This window comes from Eutrigla gurnardus (genome assembly GCF_963514095.1).
Source record: "Eutrigla gurnardus genome assembly, chromosome: 13".
In the NCBI taxonomy this organism is placed as follows: Eukaryota; Metazoa; Chordata; class Actinopteri; order Perciformes; family Triglidae; genus Eutrigla; species Eutrigla gurnardus.
Window position 1 is genome coordinate 7,375,045 of NC_139936.1, and position 16,560 is coordinate 7,391,604.

At 42.3% G+C, this 16,560-nt stretch overlaps 1 protein-coding gene across 1 annotated transcript; it reads right to left on the minus strand.

Moving 5' to 3' along the window:
* Positions 1–16: 16 nt before the first annotated feature.
* On the minus strand, positions 17–15,124 carry serinc5 (serine incorporator 5). The gene is made up of 12 exons (XM_084025066.1): positions 14,971–15,124; positions 7,806–7,970; positions 5,631–5,809; positions 5,398–5,480; positions 5,080–5,173; positions 4,250–4,461; positions 4,046–4,138; positions 3,233–3,359; positions 2,648–2,717; positions 2,491–2,527; positions 1,726–1,870; positions 17–428 (listed from the first exon to the last, which is right to left on the minus strand). The coding sequence occupies exons 1-12, from the start codon at positions 14,995–14,997 to the stop codon at positions 284–286; spliced, it is 1,377 nt and encodes a 458-aa protein (XP_083881192.1). The 5' UTR covers positions 14,998–15,124; the 3' UTR covers positions 17–283.
* Positions 15,125–16,560: the final 1,436 nt, after the last annotated feature.

Here is a 16,560-nt window from a genome sequence, read left to right on the forward strand (position 1 = left end):
CACGATTCTATGTGTCATTTCAAATCTGTAAGTAATACAAAACTCCATGAGTAAGTGGTAGTAAAAGATAACAAAATTACCATCAAGGTATAAACATTGTAAAACAAAGTAAAACAAACATTAGCATAAAAAACAAAAGGCAACAGATAATCCATCCACAATCCACTTTGGACACTGAGGGTAGTACAGGGTTGTGTTTCAAGGATAAGGGGGCGGGGGTGGTCCCTTGGTCCCACGTCCCAAGAATCAAAAATAACCTGACTCTTGTGTAGGGGTGGGTGTCCTAGGCCTCAAAGCGCTTCGGGCAGATCATGGGTGCGAAAAGGGTCAACATGTAGAGGAGGAGACAGACCCAGCTAGAGACCATCTTGATCCAGTACACTGACCAGCTCCCATCCAACAGCTTCTCAATGTCATGGTTATCATAACTGCAAAAGTAAACACGCGATGAGAGGACTGATACAAAGTCTCAGTAGCAACTAAATGCTTTACACCAGCTAGTTGCTATCTTCTGTCAAATCTGCTCTTTGATGTTCAGGCAGCAGTGGGATGTTTTCTTCTCTAGTGAAAACAACTTGCGAGAGAGAACCAAATCTACAATGACTGGAAATATTCTATCAAGCGTATTAGAGGGAACAGAAGAGTTGGGTGATAAGTCACTGTTTGTATAGTCATTTTATCCATAGTCATAAGAATATTGATTATAGTAGGGGTGTGAATCTTTGGCTTCACAGCGATTCGATTTGATTAACGATACAGTAGTTGGCGATTCGATTCAAGGACGATCTGTTTTTTTTGGAACGATTCGATTCGATTCGATTCGATTCAAGGACGTTTTTTTTTCTTTTGTAACGATTCGATTCGGTTCGATTCTGTAAACCACGATTCGATTCAGTAACTTGTAACCAAAATTCTATCCATGAAATAAACATGCAATAATGCAGTGAGACTATCTGTATTCTTCTTAAAGGTGAAAAATAACATATTTATTCTAGAAAAAAGTATAATATTTTATGCTGAATACAAAAATGTAATTAAACATTGCTCAGTTAGTTTGAACATTTTTCAATAGACTACAGGGGAGCTGGCAGGGGAGAGTGTGTCTTAAACGTATTAAAACATTAATCATAAGTAAGAATCACGATTCATCCGATTAAATGCATTAATATCGATTATTGGTGAAGCCAAAACGATTCATTCTATTTATTTATTATAGCAGATCGATTTAGTTGAATCTATAGGACTGACAATCGATTCATCGATTAATCGAATTAATCGTTACACCTCTAGATTATAGCCATTTTTCTCATCTGACATTTTAACTCATAGCAGGATAGAATCTCTTTATTTGTCCCATACATACTGCCTGATATACCTGTATTTAACCTCTGTTGGCACGAAGTTGCTGTATACAGCCGTATACCAAAATGCCTGCTGTGAAAGGTGTGTTAATGAAATTGCATTAACCATCATGTTAGCCATTTCATTCATGAAATAAAGTAAAATATTGACTCATCAATTATTTCAATTGAGGCTTAAGGCATCAGACGCCACCTGCAGGTTGATAATGTTACTGATCGTTTTTTCTTTGCTTGTTTCAAGTTGGTTCGTATTTAATGAAATAACAGACGTCTGTTTACTCAAATCATTTACAGTAACTGGATGTGTGTACATAAGCATACCCACATATGCCCAATGCTGTTCAACAATCAGGGAATCACTTACTTGAACCAGTTGGTGACAGTCATCATGACATAGAGGGATCCCAGGAAGAAGACAGCATGGAAGTACCAGTAGCTATAGATGGTTGCCTCTCTCTCATTATATATCACGTTTTGGCCTCCTGCGATCTTATTCTCATCATAGTCATCTAAAACAACACACATGAAACGATGCAGAGAGGATGCGGGTGAACGACACTTAAATATTAAATATATTTTTATATTCCTACAAACACTGATGTCATTCTGGATTTTTAATTATATCTAACATCCATCCATCATCACTGCTTTTCCTGTTGAGGGTCGCGGGGGGCCCAGACAGAGCCAATCCCAGCCGACACTGGGCAAAAGCCAGGGTCCACTCTGGGTAGGTCCTTTTAGTTATAAACAACTCCCAAATAGAATATGTGCACAAGAGGTGATACATTTCTAGGTCTACATCTGGTTACATTTGCCAACATATAACTGTTTTATTTCCAGCAGGGGGCACTGTCTACCTTCGCACAATTCCACTTGGCTGCTGATCCTGCTTCACTGTGTCATACTACCCTCCTAGTAACAGTGACATCATCTGTGTTTGCTGACCAATACTTTCTCACCATTCTCAATCTGGCTGAGGAATAGCAATGAGCATCGCCCCGCTGAGTGCAAACACCACTGCTGGGGACATATGCGTACACACTGAGCATGGCTGCAGTGGCAGGGGGGGAGAGAGGAGACGGGAAAAAAACAAGATAGTGAGGGACATTTTTTTTGTTAGGTTGCCCACCTGTGTCATCTTCAAAGCAGAAGCAGCAGCGAGCTCTCTGCAGGATAAAGACAAACACACAGGTTACCACCAATCTTATTAAAAGTGTCTGTCAGTGGGTTTTCAATGTTCATTAACCCACACACCTATAGTGACATCTGAATATTTGTCGGTTTACCTCAGTCTCTGGCTCACTGTTCCTACACACTCTGAGTGCTGCAGAGCTTCGTCTGGTGGTGGACGTCAAGCTAGAGGGAGGGTGGAGAACGAGATAGAAACACAGATGGAGGGAGAGAAAGCATGTAATGCATCACTATGTATTTTTCCATGAATTCAAACATTTCAGATTACTGCGGACTCTAATTCCTTCTCCTTCAGGGAATGACCACAAGAGAGACGTTGCCTCCACTTGATGGGAAACATGTGTGGACGGATGCAAAAAGCCATAGTTCTCATCTCTCCCCCACATAGCTAAGCCTCAGCCAATCATGAACGGCATCTCCAAAGTCACAGCCAATCAAAACTACCCTGTCTCTGTCGCTACAGCCTGCCGTGAAATGCATTACTTTTATTCAACGTTGCATAAAACTGAACTACTGTTAATGGGTTTGGATTGTAGCCTTTACATAATTTCACAACTCTTTAAATGCAATCATAGTTCTAAATAGAGATATATTATAGGGAAACTTGGCCTGCATTTGTATTTATAGACATTAAGATCAGGAAAAAGGAGAAGCAAGGTTTGTTTGTGTGTGTGTCTTACCAAGAGTAAAGGATGCAGCAAAACAGGATAACTGTTCCAAAATAGGTGACAATCTTCTTGTCGCTTTCCGTCCCAGAATCGAAGGGAAACACACACACGGTGGTATTTATGCCATTTCTTTCCACCACTAGAAAAAAGAATGTGTAGAAGGAGATGGATGAGGCAAACGAAGAAGCAGAGGGAGTATAATAAGGAGTAGGGAGATTGCAAAAGATGAACTGAGTATGTGTTTATTTTGGCACGTTGCTGGCAGTAACTAGAGCAGGAGGGGAAGGGTAAAAGGAGACAACATACAGAAGAAATCACCGCTAGCCTCAATAACAGTGTACTTGAGTGTTTGAGGCATATGCTGATATTAATTATTTATGTTACGATCTCTCAGCATATAATATTATCTTGACAGCTATAGTGAAAATAGGAGCACTGCAGGGATGCAAAATGTACCTAAATATGATATTCGATTTCTGCTATTAGACCCCTGAAAGGTTCCACACTGGCCCTTTTAAACTTCTCCAAACAATAAAAGTGTACTTTGTTATGTGGTCAGTTTTTCTGTGTCAGTCAACAAAACTAGATTTTAATATCGATTGATGTTCCATTCCTAAGTACGACAGTGTGCAAGAGTTGCAAGAAGAGCAGGCATGTCACTGTCAGCCTGGTAGTTTGTCTTCATAAATCTTCAATACATTAACTGTCACACTTTAAACATCGTCTGCTGCAGCATTACTAAGCCTAACCCTTGACTCAACATAATAAATAATACATGTTGAGGCTGCAGATACTACGTGGAGATTGGAGTCTGTTCATACTCACTTTCTTTCGGTTTGCTGGAGAAGGCTGAGAAGGTGAGGTACATGACGTACACACTGATGACTCCTGGCTGCAGCAGGCCTGATTTAGGCTGCACTGCAGGGACACATTATAACATTCTTACCTACTGCTACTTTCTGTCATTATTCTACGGTACATGCATCTCAAATGTGTTTCAGTCAAATTAAATAATAAAGAGGTCCTCACGTTTCTGTATGAATGGTGAGATGGCCAACATGGAGACAATGAAGCACAGACTGCCGTTTATGCCCAGGAAGATCTTGTTAAGTAAACAGGCCTCTGGGTCAGTGTAGTACACGCCCATGAAAGCCAGGGCTGCTACCGCAACACTGAACAGCATCAGAGTCACCAAGGCCAAAGCTGCGTACCACAGGCGATTATACTTAATTCCTGAACTCCTGCAGACAGAGAGAGGGAGAGGAAGCAGACAGCAGACAGGAAAAACACAACGTGAAAAAGGGTAACACATATTCAATAAAAAGTTACTCCACCAAGTGGAGATTAGAAGACATTATGGTTCCTTATGTGTTTTCACATCAGTTTTAGCTGGTCTGGAAATTCAAGGTTTTACTAAAAATCAAAATAAAGTGGGCACAAGTGCACATATCAATACACATTGAGATGTTTACGTTTACTGCAGTGGTTACCAAACCATTCAACGCTTTTGAAACATCTGCTGTTGTATGTGTGTGTGTGTGTGTGTGTGTTGGAAGGAAGGGGAAATTGAGGGCACACTCCTAAACCATATGCATCCTGTGAATCTCCACAGGGCCGGCCTGCTGCCAAGAATCCACTCCACCCACAAAAACACAAAGTTACACGACTCCCTCTTTCGAAGCATTACTTTTAATAACCTCACAGAAGAATACATCCCACCCTCGGAGTTTTTCTTCTCAAATAAAAAAGCATTGCACAAATCCCACCATGTGTCCATGCGTATGCTTAAGTGAGCTGGACTCTTAAGAGTTATTGGGACCAAAGAGAGAAGGAGCTGAGGGAAGACATGTTGCTCTCACCAGTTTGTGTTCCATCTGTGTGCAAACTCAACCAACAGCATGAGCTGGATCAGCAGGAAAAGGAACCCGCCAGCTGCTCCGATGTAGCGCCACACTGTGGCATTGAACGGAGGGGGGAGACAGGAACATTGTTGTAAAGGTGAGAAGACCTTACAGCAGATTTCTGTGATTCTTTGGACTTAAATCCTACAAGATTATATTCAACCAACAGATAATATGGCAGCATCATGCAAAATATATTATGACTGCCAGCTTTAAATAAAAAACAAACAAACACATAACTGCATACAGTATGTACTACAAGTGTGCTCTCTTTACCTTCCAGGAAGGTTTCCTGTTGCGGGAGAAAGAATCCTCCAGCACAGCACGCCGCCAGCACTATAAACTTCAGCAACCAGAACCTGACATTCAAAATCAATGATAAGCTTATTGGTTGTAGATTTAAAAGCACTTCACATTTAGGGATTCAGCAAGACAACATATGTGAATGTAAATCGTTTAATGACTGATGGGGCGGAAGGTGGACAGAGAGAGGAACATGGCCTTCTTACCCGTTATGTACAGCCGCCCTGCAGCCTTTGCTGTTGTTGATGCCTATGGTGAAGATGGCGAAGAAAAGGAAAAAGCAGGCCATGCCGAAGCACACCTTGTAGACAGCAGTGTAGCCAACCAGAGTATCGCAGTTCTTCCCCGCATTCATCTTCTGACACAGCACACTGTAGTAGGGGGTCTGATTGACAAAGTGAAAACCCAAAACACTTAGAATTAATCATTATGGTGTTGGACCCCCCCCTTCTGAGTGTCACGCCTCTAATAGAGCAGAAAGAGCGAACAGGCAGCAACAACAACCCCTCTCTCGCTCTATGAAGCCCTCTTTCATCCCTCGTCCTCAACAGGCTGTTAGAGGGGCCTTACAACTAACCGTCAGTGTACACAAACAAAAGACACAGATGAATACATTAACCGCCTTTTGTCAGGAAGTCAAAGGGACAGGGAAGAGCGAAAAGCAGAGATCATGAGCAAGAGAGAAAGATTGGGGGGGATCAGCCTGAAAATAAAATGCCCAAAATGTATTTCGGCATAAAAGAAGAGTCCGTAGATAAGGACTTTGCTTTGGCCTGCAACAAGGAATAAGGAGTTCTTCAGTGGCTCAGTGCCAACAGAAGAGACAGCCTTTGAAATGATAACCACAGAATGGAGGCGTAAATATATATTCCCTCCTCTGATGCCCCCTGACTGTAGAGAATCAAAAGGCAAATAAAAAAGCAACAGGACTACAGATATTTACTTTCAGATAATAAATTAGTTGCACTGGCGTTCTATTTATTGGCAGAGAATATCGGTCCTTGAAGTTGTACACATGGATGAGACGCCAGCGGATTGAGTTGTCATCACCTCAGTGTGTCGCACAGTCCAGAGCCAGATCACAACATAGAGTAAAAAGCCCATTTTGGAGCTTTTGTCTCATGTTGAGGACCATATTAGCATGTCCATGGTGTCGTGATTAAGAGGGAAGGGGGCCGGCTGTTTCAGACAGCTGTAAATCTCTCCAGAAAAGACCAGCACTCTCGTATACACAATGGCTGCTCTCTTAGCCGGGACTTCCCACTGTGCTCTGTGTGTGACTGGCAGTGTGTGTGTAAATGCATACATATGTCTGTGTGTGTGTGTAACTCAGCAGGTTTTGCATGGGGCTATCAGAGGCCATTTTGTGCCTGGATGGGGTTTTTACAGGGTTGTCCTCTCACAAGGAGGCACACAGTTGGGGGTTGTTTCATTACTATACAGAAGACGCTAGCAGAGAAAGAGACACGAGAAAAACAGCAGAAGATTGGTGGAAAAATATCACTGTCTTGGAATAGCACTCTCATTTGAGGAAGCTTACTGCTATAAATACAGTCAGTTGACGGTATTCTTCCCAGTCTACCTAGTCTAGTGGATGTTGATACAGCAACTACACTACTGTGTGGTACGTCAAATAATTTCTCAAGCTAAATGATTCAGCTATCAATAATAACATTTACATAGTAGCCCGTTTCCACGCGTCTTTGCCAGTAGCCCTATGTAGGTCAGTCACTGTTATGTTTCTTTATGCAAACATCCGACCCCCTAGGTGCAACAACAACAACTTCCAATGAAATGGAAACCGAGAAAGGAGACAATTTCTCTCTTCGCCTGAAACTGTGTTGAAGGTTGACTGTGCCTGCTGAGACATGTGACATTAAAAGACACGGACAGACACAGCCACACTTTCACACTCAGCTCTGCTTCATGTCAGCATGTGTTTCTGCATCCTGGACTCTGTGTTCGAATCACACTCAGACATAATTTTATGTTCAGTTGCTAACTTCTGTGAAGTGAATCTTGGGAAGATAGTATAGACGCAACGGGAGGCCAAACAGTGTAAAAGGTCAGAGCACTGTGGCTTGGTTGGCTTGGTTACTCCAGCCTCTGAGCGAACCCCCACTCTTCTATTCAGTTTACTAGGCTATTTGCAAAAAGACGGCAGAATAAGGACTTTAAAGCTTGAAAAACCTCTAACATTATTTAAATGTACACATATTAGTCATGAATACACACATACGCACACTTGTTTTGACTGTTTCTTTGTTTAATTTTCCTTTATACCTTTTTACAATTAACATGTTCAACCACAGACCAATTTAATTCTTCTATATACCTAAATGGGTGAGTGATATATTGCCGTGTGTGATTTTTGTACTTACACTGCTCAACTGCGTCTCCACAGTGGGTGACATCATGATGACACAGATTATGGTGACCAGCAGGAAGTAGAGGGCGTACATTATTCGGGTCCCCGTGGACTGTTTGATCTTGGGACAGCAGCTGCAGCAACACGAGCAGGCCGCTGAGCCACAGCAGCAGGCCAGCTACACATGAAGAACAACGAAGACAAGAGGGAGACATGGGCAAAACATTATCATATCAGTTTCAGATTTTCCACACCATTATAAGTCATCTGATGGAGACAATGACGTTAGAAGGCACTTGGGTAAGGGAGGACCAGGTCTGGGTTGTGCATTTTGCAACCATCTATGTCAGCTACAGAGGCTGCACTTTGATTTTCATGGAAGGAAGGGAACAAAGCAAATAAAAAACACCTAAACACATCCGTCTGAAGATGTTCACCATCCACTAATTAAAACAAAAAACAGTAAAATAATAGAGAATAAGAACAGCAGACAAAAATAAAAGCAGAAACAAACCAAGGCATAATAAGGGGCCCACTCTGTTTCTTCTGACAGGCCCTCATATAGGGCAACAGTCACATAAAGACCGGTCCTGTGTTCCATTTAGGAAAGAGGAGGATCCATGATTATACAGTAAAACGTCTTTCTGTTGCCACCTCACCCTGCTTTTGCAAGACTTTAACTCCTCAGCTCACAGAACACACACTAATGCTTACACATGGAAAACATCTCACATGCCAACATGGCTTTCACATTATTTGGACATTTTGTAATTTCAAATGATTTGTGTGAAATTATCATTATAGGCATGTGAATTATAGATGTATGGCCCAACACATTAACCTTTACCACCAAATTCTAATCAGTTCAACCAGGAGTAGAGGAAACCTGTGCCAAATTTGAAGAAATGAAATCAAGGCCTGGTTCCTGAGATATCAAAAGAATGGGATGGACATGAGGACACAGTTAACTTACTGTTGACATTGCAAAATCTATTCAGTTCAATCTTGAGTCCAGGGGAACGTTTGTGCCACACGTTTGTGTGGGAGGATCTGTACGGATCAACTATGTTCTGTGACATCACTAGTTCCTGAGATATCACATTCATGTGAATGTTCCCAAAAACATACTGGCCAGTGTGGAGTCATACAAATTATTATTGCTGTCGTACATCCACACAACTCAGGAACACTGAAATACCTAAAGTACGGGTACTAAAACGTTTTTAACGGCATGGTATCACAATACTTTTCTAGTATCGGTGTACTGTGCAACACAACTTAATACACAATAAACTGCACTATATTTTGTTTTGCACGTACCATCTTATCTTTGTTGTATATATTTTCTCTGTTTTAACTGTTGTAGATATTGAGTCATGTTTTGTGTTTATAGAATAAGATAAAGTCAAGACAGACTAGACAGACTAGCTCAAATGTTTTTTCCCCCTGACCTGTTACTGCATCCTCAGATCAGTTAACTTTGCCTTTCAGCCACAACAGTAATCTTAGCCCATGTCTGTGGGTGTGTGTCCTAAGCCGGGGTCTGTAATCTGGCCAGGGTGTACAGATGTAGTAAAGCCAGTGTGCAACATTGACTGATGTGTTGCGTTCCGCTCCAGATGCCAATAATGTGCGGTATGCTGCAGACTCGTGGATCCACACAGGCACATGGTCAGACTCAGGATCAAGTTATTCTCTACTCACATGGCTACGCCTCCACGCTCTCTCTGTCCAGAGGTTTCCCTGTCTGTCTTTCCTAGATTAACTTAACTGTTTTTTGCCCGCAGCGGAAAAATGGTTACAAATAGTGTTGCCTTTTTGATATGAGCTTTATAGTCTCAAAAAAGATACTCACGTGAAACCAAAATCAATAATGTTCCCACCCAGTTGTCTCTAAGAGCTGAGAAAAACATTGCAGACGGTCCCTCTTCTTACAGAAGGTAGAAATGAAACGAGTGAAAACAAAACACTTAACTGCCCTTTTTGGATGGGATATAAACAGCGTGGTGCAGCAGAGGAGCACTGTAAGTAAGGACTCCATGGCCCATTTGAAAATCTCCTCGAGACAAACCCTCCGAACTCTATGAGTTTATTCAAGCACGAGTAAAAAGGTCAACATACAAGTTTCACATGTAATACCTTGACCACTGTAATACAGAAATTATAACACCACAAAACCATACATTTGAATGTTCCTGCTCTCTGGTTATGGGTTGTGGGCAAATACCACACGTAACACCTATTTGAGACCAGAACAAAAAAAGAATGAGACCGTCATTACCAATACGCTTCAAAAGTGGTGGGTCAATATCCAATTTTGGAAGTTGCATGAAGCTCATACACACAATACCTGAGACACCACAGAAGAGTAGATGTAAAGAGGTGTGAAATATTTTTGCTTTAGTGCTCAGAGGCCACAGACTCCGAGCCGAGTACGTGGCCCCCTGGTCTTCATTTGACTACACACAGCGTAACGGGATAAGCCGTTTCTTTTGTCTCTGCGTAACCAACATGTCTTCCTCAATGGCCGATTAATTAACCACAAGAGACTGAAAGTAGGCAGAAAAAAAACAGGATGATTTAAGTTGTGAGGGTGTTTAGATTTCATTAGTCAGGGGGTGTTTCACCAGCAGACTGCACACAGTGAGGGGCCAAGAGCAAACCTGAACTGATAGAGGGGAGGGGGCGCCAAAAGAGGGGAATGTCTCGGGGAATTCCATCACGCATAGATGCAAAAAGAGTATCCATGGTAACCACAGCTGACCCTACCCACTTAAACGGCCATCTACCCCCCCTCCAGGACCCGCCTGCCACACCAGCATGTCGACAGGTGGTCAGCGAGTCTGCAGTGTACACCCCTACTTCAGTATCAACAGCAACCCCCACTAGCTTGTCATATTACTCTGGCCATCAGTCGAAAAAAGATCTCCACATGCTAGGGAAAACATGGCACTTTAGCCACATGTTAGTGTTTAGCCTACAGACTTCAAATAAGTCTCTCAAAACCCTCCACTGACGGCAACAAGCCTCACTACACTGCTATTGTGGGATTCTCCAGAAACAAAGACTTGTCTCTTTCTCACTCAGCCTGTAGCTCCGTTTAACTCTCTGCATCTAATTTCCTCCCCCGCCCTCTTACTTGAAGGTGTATTGTTGTCTTCTCGTCTTTCTTCCTCTTGATTTATCCCTTTGTCCTTTCTTTGTTATCTTCTGCTGCCCTTTACCCTCAAACCCCTCAGTCACTGGGTATCCTCCAGCTGTTGTAAGGATCAGGAGAATGACCATACGGCGTCGGCCAGAGGTCGGACACTACACTCAGCAGTGAGAGAGCAATGAACCAAAGTACAATCAAAATGAAGCAAGTGGTTTTCTTCAAGGCCTCTGACCTGCTGGATGCTTAATCAAAACTATATGATACGATCCTACATGTAGACAATCCTAGAACCACATCTGTGAGCTGTTTATCAGAGCATTGATGACAATTACCACATTTTTCCACTCCTCCAGTCTCTACAGCTGTATTAGGCCAAACCCAGCAGTGATGGAAATAACTGCAGTATGTAATAAACAGGATATGGTAAGGGAAGCCTAGATCAAACAACAGGGGGAAACTCAGCACATAGCCACGCAGACACGACTGATTATGCAATACAAACAGACCGATCACAAAAATGGGTCACTCACTATCTCACAGTATAGACACAGCAAAGGAGATTCAGAAGGGGGTAGACAGATATAGAGCCAGTTAGGGGGTTTCTCCTCCGACTAATCAACTAACCAGGTAAGACAAGGCAAGAAAGCTCCCACAGGTAGAAAAGTGGGGATATCTATCAAACCTGGATGGAATACTTAAGGAAAAACCTGAAAAGTAATGTAGCATTTGTGATGGCATTATTTGGCATTGCACTACAGAAACAATGTGTTCCCCCTGTGCATGACACAGATTTACCCTCCTAACTGAGAATATCACTATCAAGACAGCTTGACTGGAAGACTGTGGCCTAATAATTTTGAGGCTGATTAAAAAATCAATGTGGCTGTTTGATTCCATCTAACACATTACTCTTCATTCCCTGTCCTACTTTACTTTAGCACATTCTGCCTTATTGTGGTTGTTTTAAACTGAGGGAACTCCATGTTAGTTAGAGCATAATGATAGTGTCCAGTGGCCAATGGATGAAGGTGACCAGAATAAAACATGGCAGACCAACATCTCAGTCGAAACTGGTTGAACACACCTTCCTAGCTCAAATTACAACGCATAGGGAGGAGAATGGCGAATGGAGTAAGTAAAAAAAGAAAAAAAAGAGGGAAAGGCGAAACTAAAAAAAAACTTCAAAACAATATGACAGAAGGCAGAATAGTTGTAAGTAAAGATAGGTCGGCCCAAACTCCAGCCCTGCTCCTTTTCCTCTTGTGTTGTGACTGACAGCTCCACTATTGTTCATATAGCTAGGCAGCTGTATACACACAGCAAAAATGTATCGCTGCTCTGTTTCCTATACACAAAGGGAAGGATTTGCTTCTCTCTTGGCAAATACAGCCCCTAGCTACAACAAACAGAGTGAAACGTGAGTCCAATGGACAGAAAATAAAGACAAAGAAGAAATTAGGTTCAGTGTGGAGCTAAAAAAGACAGAAGGCAGAAATGAAACAGTCCCCTTTCAGCCAAAGGAGTCCTTCACAAAAATAACCAGAGGAAACAGACCAAACAAGAACAGGAAGATACCCAAAGGTCTATTCCAGTTCCCAAAGTGTATTGCTACTAGTGTGCCACTTCAGATAACCGTTGAATGCAAAACAATGTGCAGTCTGACTGTAGTCTCAACTGATACTAATCTTCCACAGCACCATGCAAAGAATTAGCTGGTACCCTCAACCCCAGCACAGAAATACAGATTTGCAGAGACAAGACATGGGAAGATGTGAAAAAAGGAGGAGGTTGCTTAAGACATTACCGCTGTTGTATGGCATTTCAGACAGGGACAAAAGAGATTAAAGCTTGCCAATGATGTTCCCTGTGGGAAACAAACTCCTGCTGCTGCTGCTGACCACTGCAAAATTCCTGAAGGGAAGCTGAAAATAGCTCACATTTCTCACGTGGACACAGTTGGCCAGTAATTCAAATCGAATGAGTGACCCACAAATGTTTGTTGGTGGGGACTGGTACAGATGTTTGGTGGCCATATTCACATGGGCTTTAGAGTGACCTACAGTACGTGTCAAGGGATTTTACAGCTCATCAAAAACTGTTTTAGGCTCACCGGACGCTCGGGATTTCACAATATTTGTTCATCCGGGAATATCACATTCCAGTCAGCTGGCATTCTTAAGAGGTGCAGAAATCGGTTTACCGGAAATATACACTTAACGTGCATTAATCATGGAATTTATATTTAAAATAAATATTAATATTAAGTACTGGAGAAGAGTTGTGCAATGTGAAAAGGCTATTTCTGCGTTCACATTGACAGAGGCCAGGCTGTAAGTGCTTGATAACGTACTCAAGGATACTTTCAGGGTGTATGCTTGCTGGATCACAGTCTACCATCCTCAAGGTCCTCCAGACTAATTTACCCTGGCAACGTTGCCTGTGCTGTTTGAAACACCCGCATGGTTTCAACCCTGTCCCACAATCACAGCCAATGCTTGCAGCGCTTTGGACAAAGCTCTACATTGAGCTAAGCCTACCCCCTGTCCTATCACAATATGGCATATATCCCATGAGCTGCTCCCAGACCATGCCTACTCCTTTCTCCAAATCCAACCCAAACAACCCCCCCCTGTCTTAAATTAATGTCCACTTCCAAGCCAGAGGAAATTAGCAGACCACACATCAATTTGGGCGACTCTAACCTCAAGAGGGGCAACTATATGCACACTCAAAAAAAGCTAATTACAAGTTTGCACATCAATAGAGATGGCGTCAAAAGTAAATGGCGTGCCTGGGACAGGGATTAGCACACCACCAGCAAAGCAACACAAACCTGGTTTTATTGTTTGCCCTTTCTTTTCTCTTAATCCTTCCCCGTTTCCATCATCCCGTCTTCGAAAAGACCAGGAAATAGCAGTGAGCTCCCCTTAGACGAGGGATGAGTCTGTAATTACAATCGTGCCCAGACCAGCTCAGCAGTGGTAACCCTGTGGTCAAAACACCAGTTGGATGGAAGAAAAAAAAAGAAGAAAACTGCTCTCTAATTGTAAATAAAAAGCATGAGCTGTCTTTTTGAAAGCAATTCTGCAAATTCACTCAAATAATTCAGATACACAAACGATAACCATAACTTTCAATGTGACTATTTTAGAGATTATTTTCTTAATTAAATCATTTAATGCATAAAGCAGTCCAAAACTCAAAGGAATTCACTTGCTATCGCAAAAGGACAAACATATTTTATTCATTTTTTTTCTTCAAATAAGACACAAGTCACAAGTTATTCTGCATCTTCAATACTGACCTCAAACATCTCAGAAACAAACAGTAAGTAGACCTAACCATATATTTTCGACTGCACTGTTAATTTCCAATGAATCTGCCTTTGACAAGTAATTCTCCAAATCTAACGTCCATAATACATATTAAGAAACACTAAACATATACCATATATGTAAGGGTATGCGTGAAAATGAGTGTCAGATAGTAATCGGACTGGCTTTAAGTTTTTGAGCTGTGGAGCCAGATGTTGGATGTGAAAGTCCAGCTGTGCATTACTGAGAAAGAAAACCAAAAGCACCCACAGCGAAGAAGACGCATCATCACTACCTGCCCAGGCCTGAGCTCTGTAACCACATCATACACGACTGTTTCCATCCAACACATCTGTGAAGGCATTCACGTGTGACGTGACTCTCGGTAGCAGGTAGCACCGAGTACGTGGGCTGCTCGTTGCATCTGCTAGCGTCAGTTAACCCCGTGTCCCTTTGTCTCCCAACGGCTATAACGTCACTACAGTGAAGTCATTCAAAAAAAAAATTCATATCGTGAATGAATGACGTCGGCTGACATCGTGTCACGACACGAAGAACTCACGTTGAGCGGCTACATATACAGTCAACAAGACGGAAGTCACCGATGCACCTAGCATAACGCTTCATTGTAACGTGTCATCGTAACGTCCACAGCCGTTGGACAACAACAACAACAACAAAACAGCAGTAAGACGGTATTTGTTGCTCACCTGCGATATACAGCACGGAGTACACATTTTGCGGGGCGACAATAAATACAATCCGTTTGAGAGTTTAAGAGGAGCTCGCTTTCTTCCTCCTCCACGAGAAATCACCGCCACACAGGAACAACGCGCCTGTCCTCCTCAAACCGCTCGGTTCCTCCCTCCCCTGCCTGCTGCCTGGACGCTCTTCTCTCCTCCTCCTGCCTCCTCCCTCCTCCCCCCCGCCCTGTCTCTCCTCCCACTGCACATCACCGACAGAAAGCCGAACACAAAGCTGCCTCTGCCACAGAGAACACGTCAAGACGTGGTTGAAACCAGATCCTCAACCAGATGACTGAATAAGACATGACGAAACGAAAAAAAACAACAACACTATATGAACTTACAGTATGTTTTCATTACAGATGTAAAACACATTTACTGCTGAGAACTCGAGAATACAGTTAAGACGAATGGAGAAACATTTTATGAGAGCTATTATACATTTTTATGAGGGCAGTTAAAGAAAAAGGGAGATAAATTAAAAATAACCCGGTGTTGGTCTGAAGGAGAAACAACGGCATCTGGATGTAATTATAATAATGCCCCACATGATGAATTAACTTGACACCTATTGATAAATCACAATACATTTTCCATAATCTTTTTTGTGGAGCTGTTGTATTTTTTTTTGCTCCATCCTGAAGCTATATTTTGTACTTATAAGGTCATGTTTAGCTTAGCCATTACAGTGACAAAAAGATACTCAGTTACTCCCTTATATGGGCTGTACTTCCTATAGCTAGTGTTTAACACAAACACAAAGAGAGACAGCATTCATTTACGTCTCTGGCCTCCATCAGACAGCTAAGTTTAATTTACAACTGGGCCTCTTGTCATCTTACTCCTAAACCTAAACATCCCTTACACCTTCGCTCATGAAACATCTGGTTATAATTAAATCCTAACGAGAATGTGTTGTTGTTCAATTGACCGTTGAACTGACCAGATACTTCAACACCAAAAATCATCAAAACATCCTCAAACACAGCTCAGGTTAAAAAATAAATACATTCAGAAGTGAGGAACATTTTACAAATGGTGTAGTCCTTAAGTCATGAAATAATGGGTAGTGATTGATGAAATGCCAGCCATGGCGACCAGTTAACCTGCCTGTTTCTATCGTTAATGGTAATGTACCTTCAAGCTATGGTCTACGATTTGGAATTTAAAAAAAAATCCATTCAGTCTATCAGCTGTAGGCCTGCATAGAAATTCACCAATGGGAGCCATTGCTCCGGAAGGCTCCCATTGGCTCGTACCCTCCATCCAATCCCTTCGTCTCAACCGGCTCCTCGTCATCCTGCCTCGTCAAATCGTGGAACACTGAGGGGAGGGGTTTAGTTAGGGGGATGCAGAATGTAGACCATAGCTTTAACATCCAGAAACTGGTATAATTGTGCTTTACATAAGGCTCTGCACTGTATTAATCATGCCAAGGTCTTACTCATCCAACTGCAGATCTTCCCACATGCTCATCCTGCTGATTCAGATAAATCAGCAAGTATGACTATCTCCCACAAACCCTGTGCTCATCATGTTAACAGCATGTGGGCC

What these genes read in the sequence shown, in the direction of transcription:
- serinc5 (XM_084025066.1), bottom strand. Translation starts at nt 14,997, where the DNA reads ATGTGTACTCCGTGCTGTATATCGCAG. An exon ending in ACAGGAAACCTTCCTGGAAG is followed by an intron (nt 5,174 to 5,397) that starts GTAAAGAGAGCA and finishes TCAATGCCACAG; the next exon opens with TGTGGCGCTACATCGGAGCA. An exon ending in ACAGTGAGCCAGAGACTGAG is followed by an intron (nt 2,528 to 2,647) that starts GTAAACCGACAA and finishes TTTATCCTGCAG; the next exon opens with AGAGCTCGCTGCTGCTTCTG.